The sequence below is a fragment of the Epinephelus lanceolatus genome, chromosome 6 (assembly GCF_041903045.1).
Source record: "Epinephelus lanceolatus isolate andai-2023 chromosome 6, ASM4190304v1, whole genome shotgun sequence".
NCBI lineage: Eukaryota > Metazoa > Chordata > Actinopteri > Perciformes > Serranidae > Epinephelus > Epinephelus lanceolatus.
The window spans coordinates 16,276,415-16,284,671 of NC_135739.1; the positions used below are offsets into that span (position 1 = coordinate 16,276,415).

The 8,257-nt window shown below is 41.5% G+C and overlaps 1 protein-coding gene across 1 annotated transcript in view; it reads right to left on the minus strand.

The window, feature by feature from the left end:
* Nucleotides 1-7,505, minus strand: part of atf6 (activating transcription factor 6) — a 38,829-nt gene extending 31,324 nt beyond the window's left edge. The window contains exons 1-7 of the mRNA XM_033622494.2: nucleotides 7,277-7,505; nucleotides 6,410-6,486; nucleotides 4,828-4,906; nucleotides 3,406-3,503; nucleotides 2,559-2,670; nucleotides 2,070-2,273; nucleotides 202-371 (exon numbers count right to left, since the gene is read on the minus strand). Coding sequence (XP_033478385.1) covers nucleotides 202-371; nucleotides 2,070-2,273; nucleotides 2,559-2,670; nucleotides 3,406-3,503; nucleotides 4,828-4,906; nucleotides 6,410-6,486; nucleotides 7,277-7,373 — 837 coding nt within the window. The 5' untranslated portion in view covers nucleotides 7,374-7,505. The remainder of the gene's footprint in view (nucleotides 1-201; nucleotides 372-2,069; nucleotides 2,274-2,558; nucleotides 2,671-3,405; nucleotides 3,504-4,827; nucleotides 4,907-6,409; nucleotides 6,487-7,276) is intronic.
* Nucleotides 7,506-8,257: the final 752 nt, after the last annotated feature.

Consider the following 8,257-nt stretch of genomic DNA (forward strand, 5'->3'; position numbering starts at 1 on the left):
TGTGTGCGGGTGGGTGGGTGGGGGGGGGGGGGGGGGGGGGGGGGGGGGGGTGTATGTTTTGTAATGCAAATGTTGCAGTTCTTATTAAACATAAGTAGACATTTGCCATTGACCCTTTGAATGAGGGTAACAGCACTAACATGCTTGTCCTCATCTACGCCCCTCTGTTAATATCTCAGAGCAGTTTAACAATGTACTCACATCATCATCTGAGGAAGAGGCTCTCAGTGTGACAGAGACCGCTGGAGGAGCAGTGACAGGGACAGACATGTCCTGGCTGAGCGTTGGCATGGCGACCACATTGGCTGTGACAGCCCTTGGTGTCTGGATCTGCAGCACCTGGCTCGGCTGAGACAGCACTATGGGACGTCCTGAGGAAAGAGCACACAACAAATACACATTTTCAAATTGCAGGTCTTAGCTGTACTATAATCATATTTTTACTGTATGATTAACATTGATTCACACTGACTGTGATTATGTGTGTGTGTGTGTGTGTGTGTGTGAGTTTGTTCTTAGGTTTGTGTTTATGTTCTTATCCCACATTTGTCTTGCCATCAATAACGAAAACATTTAACCTGATATTCGACACTTTCTGGAAGCTGCATCATTCCCTCCTCCTGCAGATGACCCCCTTTAACCCCCCCCCCCCACAGCGACCTACATTAACCCCTTGTCTTTCACGAGATTCTCTGTGTGTAAAGTACAGGTGGAGAAGATGTTTACCATCGCGACCTGTGCTCTTAAAACTTCCACATTCCAAACTGAGCGGTGTTAAGAGTTTTATGTGCATGAACACACATAAACCCGCATCTTGGCCCACATTCTAAACCAGCAAATGTAAAAAGAAAACAACAACACACACGACATTGTCCGTGTTTATAAATGTGCTGTTAAAGTAGGAGCCTCCCAGAGTGTCGCCCACCCCTCCCAGTACGACTGTGCCAGGAACCATTCCTCAAACCGACCCAGCAACCTTCACCTCTAACACTAAACTACTTGTCAGTGTCAGTTGTGAAGAAGTGTTAGCCAGTCTTGCTAATGAATGTGTGTGGTGCCAGCGCTGTGTCTTGCGCCCAAGCTCACCATCTGTAAGAGGAATTCATGAGAGATGAAAGTCAAAAGAAATTAAAAGCCTTTGGAGCACCTGTCAGCCTGTTTGTTCTTTAGAAACACCGGTCAGACTCTATAAAATCTAATCAGTAAATATCTTAAATTTCTTTCTTCCATCTGCATGATGCGTAGGGCTCACTCCTCAGCTGTGAATATTTCAGAAATGTTAAACCAAAGAGACTCGTAACACTGAGCAGGCTTGACTTGACTTCCATCTGGGGTCCTAAACTTGGATGTCTTGGCGGTAGACATCTGCCATCTTGGCTATTACCAGGCAGACAGGAGAGCCAAGTTCAAATTCGAGTCGAGAGAGGTCACATACTCCACCCACTTGGGTCCAAAGCAGTGACATAAGTATTTACACTGGCATAGGCGCTGCTGATGTAACCAGATTGGTAAACCAGGCAGGCTACACCACAAAACAAAATAATAACGACTATAATGCACAAAACACACAAAAGCACAGAGCAGAATATAAATAGTCTGTGGCTCACGTTTATAATAAAACAAACTTTCCTAATTTTACATTTATGAACGCTGATGCCCAGCATTGTTTTTCTTCCACAAATGTAGCCCAAATTTGGACATATCTAGGATACAAAAAGGAAGTAGCTAACATCTTAATGTCTGATTTGCTTATAATTAGTGGACCATCAAACAGAGAATCATGGGACAGTGAGGACTGAAGATCACTGTCGAGGATTAACTAAAGTTAGAGCACCATCTGCTGGCCAAGACACAACAATTAAAGTACTGTCTGAGCAAGAATGACAACAACATCCATCAGAAATGACACACACTACTGAAATCATGTCATCTCTACATTTAAATGAATTACAAAATACTCTCCATATAGAACAACATGCTGCTTGCTCATAAATCCAGTGCACACGTCTGATGCAATACAGTGTGATGTGAGGCAATGTGTCTGGATGTGCTGCAGTGTGAGCTCTGACCTGGGGGGGGCGCTGGTTGGATGCTGACTGGAGCTTGTTTGACCACAGGCAGCACAGTGGTCTGCAGGGGCTGGATGATGATTGTCTTTGCCTGCAGGGGAGCTGCCGCATGAGCCAGGGGCACAGCTGTAATCAGCGGCTTCGGCTGGATGGAAACCTTCGGGCTAATCTGAATCGGCCTCTTGGTTGGCTGAGTTTGCCTGGCTGGTATGTGTGTCGGGGGATGGGGGTGGGAGGAATGAGATAAGAAAACAGGATGAATCTAGGCTCAGGTGAGGAAATTTGTATTTACAGTTACAGGGTTTTTTTCCTACAAATTGTTGTCTTTCTAATGAGAGACTGTTTCTATCTATCTTTGTTTTGTGGTTCACAGCCCAGAATTCTACAAACCCAGAGTGTGGTGCAAAATTTCCCCTGGTTTTGGAACAAAGCATACAAATATAGAAGACATCTGAATGAGCAGATGTGCGGTGGTGGAAGCTGCCTTACCTCGTGTGGTCTGGCTTGTCCTCTTTGGAGCTTTCTTAGCAGGAGGAGAGACGACAGACTCTGAGCAGAGTGACACTGGAGAGGACTGCCATTGTGGGGACAGGGCTTCATCCTGGATAGGGGAGCACAGACGACTTGTGTGTAAATACAGTACACTCATATAAAGGTTTAATTGCTTTATCTCCTGCTGCTTAACACTGTCTTTGTCATCCGAACACCTACTAATAAAAACATTATATCAGGGTAGCTTTAGGAGCTTTAAGATCGCGATGCTTGCCGTCATCAACAAACTTCCCAAGGAAGTATGGAACACTATCTGATGAAATATGATGGTTGTCACATGAGATAAAAAATGACTCAAGTGTCCTTGTCAAAATTCAAAGACTCAAGCAGACACACGTGTCCTTGGATTTAGTCAGGGTGATTCAGTTAGTAGACAAATGTGCGCAGACCGTGTTGGGGCTAGACAAAGATGTAACCCTTGTCCTTGTTTTGACACACTGCGAAAACATCTGCCTGCTAAATTATGCTAATGTGGCTGAAGTTGTCAGCACCTCCTCTTTAACGAGGGGGCGGGGCGCAGCTCAGATGGGCAGCGAGTTATTAGTTTGACAAGGTGTTTAAGGCTTTTGTTAATAAGTGTCTAAAGTGTGTATCCAAAAGTAAAGAGCAGGTGTTAATGTTTGGACACCATCTGGATGGAGCTTTTATTTGTTCCGACTGCGCACCAAGAGGGGGCACATATGTAAATACTCACAACCAATAACAATGGTAAAACATTTGCATTGGAAATTCAAGTCAAATGCTGAAAACTGAGAAGGACAAAAAGTCGAAGACAGTGACTTACTTGTATGGAGTACGGGGACAGGGCTTCCACAGAGGAGGGAGAGGGGACAGAGCTCAGAGTGTGGGCAGGTGACAGAGAGTCCATGCTCACCTCACCATCTGGATACACAAGGACAAAGACACAGAGAAGTGTGTCATATCTGTGGGCTTATCAGCATAGGCGGATGTGGTTTACGGTCCCTGTGTTATTACCATACATTAACACAACACTAACACACTATCCTTTAACCTAACCCTGGCATAAACCACTGCCTCTCATAAATACATATTTAATTCATAAGCTGCACATGCTATCTTTAAAAAGCAAGCATAAATCAGCCATGCAATTATTGAATAAACAATAGCAAGTCATCAGAATTATATTTACTCATAATTCCCCACATTTTTCAAGACATAAAGAACTACTAGTAAACGCTCTGAAAGGCAGGTAACTTAAAAGATATCTATATCCTTTATTTATCAGGTTAAAGTCTCATTGAGATTAAAAATCTCTATTTCAAGGGCAACCTGACCCAGAGGGCAGCATTAACATTGCTACAGCAGTAAACATAAGCAGACAAATACAACTACCACACACCTCAAATGAGCAATAACAACATCCTATTAAAATGCAACACAAAAAAAAAACAGTTATAACGCATAAACATATACAATTTTCTAAAAGGATTTCAGTGAAAATTTCAGGAGCAATCACATAAACCAAGAGTGCTATTTTCTCAATTGTTTGAGACAGACTATAATTCCCCCACTGTCTTTAGCCCTCAGGTACTTCATTCCAGGAAGAGGAAGCAGCATGTTTAAAAGCCTGCTTGCCCAGTTCTGTTAGAACCTTTGGGACCAACATCTGTGGAATACTGTGAGAGCACAGGCCATCTTGATTTTGGTTTCTATGCATGTATGTATACAGATAAGAAGGAACCAGCCCAAGCAGAGATTTATATATAAAACCAACAAATGCAAAAGTCTGCAGAGGCACAGACAAGGTCATTTAGCAGCAGCACACAGTGTGCTGTGGTGTGCGCGGCTTCCACAACCAGAAATAAAACGTAAAGCACAATAATATACAGAATCCAACTTCTTTAGGTACTGGTCAGGTGCATAAAGGGAAATTCACATAGTCCAATTAAGGTAAAAAAAATGTTGCCTGAATAAATAATAATGATCTCTCGTAAAAAGTCATTTTCATTTTCTCAGCAGTCATCAATGGTATATTACAGTTAAAGCATCTCGAGCAAAGCAGCAACATTGTACCTAAGAATGTTCTATTAAATTGTCCCAGGATATCACTGTGCAGCAGCTGCACATCACGTGGGTTACATCACTTAAATAATAAACAGATGGACATCACACTCTTATTTCAGTTCAGACTTCCCCCATTTCAATCTGAAATGTCAGCAAGAGATGTTGGCATATGTTGGCGTACCTGTGCAGGTGCTGCTTGTGTCCACTTGATTCCACGGAGGTATGTCGATATCAAAGTCCAGGTCTGGAGCTTCACTGGCCTGAGAAACCAAACACACACATTTCAACAGTGGACAGAAACAGAGGAAATGCTGCATCAACAGTCTAAGCCAGTGATACTCAATTTATGTCCCAAGGGCCAGATTTGGCCCACGATAGGTGACAGTAACCTGCCAACCATTTTCGAATTTACGGTGAAAATACGTTGATGCACACTGGGATTTTTTGTGGTTGTTGTTCTTTAATTGTAAATATGGTGCCAGGGCAGGGTATGAAATTAACAAAATATTTTGGGGGCAATTTTGGCCCCCACGGTCTAAAAAATGGGGGCATTTTCAAAATGTTTGGGGGCCATCAAAAAATTGTAATTATGTTCTAACAATAAGCACATGAAAAGCAAAACCAACTAAGATAGTGTTTTCACTCTTCAGTAGAAACCACTAAATGAAATAAATAATGGGTTACATAAAGTTATGGTTGCAAAATATCACTCAGATTTCCTATAATTCAACCAGTTTAAATGTGATGATTTAACCATTAATCTACTGATAGCAGTACTAATGTTTCACCACATTACAGTTACTTTTACTGTTAAAAAGGCTAAATTACTATAAATTCCTTACATGCAATCCTGGAAGTAAGTTAATTTAAAATTTAACATTCATTCTACCTTAATTTGTCATTAAGAAATGGTTAATCTATACTTATGGTACAGCAAAGCCCCCTCCCCTTCTCTGTCAGATTACTCTCACGTAATCAGTGCAGTCTCGTTGATTATGTCTGGAAAATGAGTTGTAGACATGATGGTAAATTAATTTAATAAAAATAAAATTATACTTTTCATACTAATTATACTACTAATGTCAGATTGTAATACTGTTAAAAATATAAATACATATAGTTGTTTCGAAAACTTGGGGGCAATTTTGGCCCCCGGAACATGGCTTTTGGGGGCATTCTTGGATAAATTGCGGGCCAAATGGCCCATGGCCCTTGCTAATTTCTGACACTGTGCCAGGGTGCATAAAAAGCATCAAAACAGAGCTTGTTTGTTAAAAGAAATTGTGCCGATGGAGGTCCAGGCTAAGTCCCAATTGTCCTCAAATCTGAGAAACACCCCTGCGTACACCTGACCTGTGCAGGGTTGCTGCAAATGGCTCAATGGTCTCCTTTCATTTTGCAAAATGCCCCAGAGGAAAAGCAAGTTGAATCTCCCTGGTCTAAGCAATGTGCACATCATCACTTTATTATTTTTTTTCTGAACCAGGCATTTCTGCCACACTCAGAAAACAGCTGCTTCGAGTGTTCAAAAATCAGTCAATAAAACTTGTAAAGATTCTTTTTATTGCCTACATGATGCCTGACACCTACACAGTGTATGTGGGGTGCTGCTGTGCCTGTTTCACGTGTTCTTACATAACTGTGTAACCATGTAAGCTCAGGATGCACCTGCATCGCTAGCTCTGTACCACTGTTCACAAGCGCATTGCTTTCAATCTCCCTTGACAATATACATTTGCATATAGAGAAAATGAGTTACTCACGTAGCCAGCATGCTCCAGTGCCTGAAGCAGATCATCCGCATCTCCCAGGTTGTCGAGCTCATCGAACAGGCTGATGTCTGTGTAACAACAATCATACAGAACACAACATATAGTCACACTGCTTTCAGTCCATTTCTCAAGAGACTGATATTAGATATCATATTATCCCAGCAGCAAGTGTTTGCAGTCACAGATAAGCTCCTTTGCAGCAATGCCCTGAGTTCACATTCAATGGGCTCGAGGGATACATATATAACTGCAATAAAGTGATGGGGGAAAGTCCATAAAAACATTTCAATCAATAAATAAATAATAATTAAACATTGGATATGAACTTGCAAATGAGAAAAGCTGCTGTAAACTAAATAAAAACGGGGGAATAAAAAAGTAGTCCAGTGGATAATGTCTGCTAGGCGGAAGAATATGTAAAGAGACCATAGAAAACACAGTCCTCACATCACACTACAAAAATAATAAAACTGTGACGCTTCAGTTTCTTCCAAAACAAACACAACCAAACATGTTTTCAGCACAGTGTGTACTACATGTGTGGCCCAGGGCATTCAAGTGCATTGTGTGTACTGTCTCCGGCCATATCACTCGCTATTAAATTACATTAACTGTTACATCATTACATCATGTACAGCTAGCTAATGCTAACTACATTAGCTTGGACTTGAAGCGTATGTAAACACAAGTGTCACACTGAACTCGGAGGTTTGTACGAGTGTTTTTTGACACAGCAGTTGTATTTTAGTGGTAACGTTACATTTGTTGGTTATATCTGTTAACTCAAACGGTAGCTAGCATTAGCTAACGGTACCTCTGTTGCCTTCTGTCTATAAAGTCCAGCTAACCGTCGCTTACCCCACTCTCCTCCCTGGTCGATGGACATGAAGTCTGCCTCGCTATCCATCACAGGATATTGGTGATTTTCGAAGTCTAAAGTTAAGTCGGTTGACATCCTCTTGTGAGTTCATTAGTAAATTGTCTCAGGAAATCAAGTTACGATCAAGCGCTGGTTCATAAGACTCATTCATGTTTCAACTGTTTGGTATGACACTTCCTGTACGACGCTGAGATACACGTCTGACTTTACCGTAAATCTACGGGTGGCACCGAGGGACCAAAGTGAGAAACAGCAAACGCAGGGGAGCTGCTGTAAACTGGTGCTGCCTGACTTCGCCACAAGGAGGCGGCATTGTACAGCAGGCTCTGCAGTATGGCGAGTAACCGCGCTGTAAAGTTGACCTCTGTGTCAGAGTTCATGACCGAGCAGAAGAGAGGTAACTGAATTTTGCTGAGTAATCTGTCTTGATAAAACTAAGGTGGTTTAATATTGAATCTCTAATTCACTTAAATTGCATAAATGGTGATAGAGACGTGCTTGATTTTCACGAGAGGCCACTATGTTTGAATAGTTGTTGTTCTATTGTGGATTTTTGTATTATATGTTGTATTTGTTGCATTTTAAATGTGTTTTGAATGACTGCTACCTTGGCCAGGTCTGTCTTGTAAAATATATTTTCAACCACTTCCTGGTTAAATAAAGGTTAAATTAAAAACAAAAAGTCCCCACATTTTGAAAGTACTGACAGTCTGAGCCCTTTGAGCATCTTGTTGATCAGAGAGATGCAGACTAAATCAATACTTAAAATTCAAATCAACTTGCTATAAAACGGTTTTAGTCAAGGCCTCACACACACGTCTGTGGACAAAAGCCTCAGTGAGAATGAGGGGAGAAAACAGTAGACAATACATGAAGGTCACCCATATTCTTGACACTAATTTAAACTAGTAAGTGGACCTTAAATTGAGATTGTTTTTGCCAAACTGTCTGCAAACTCA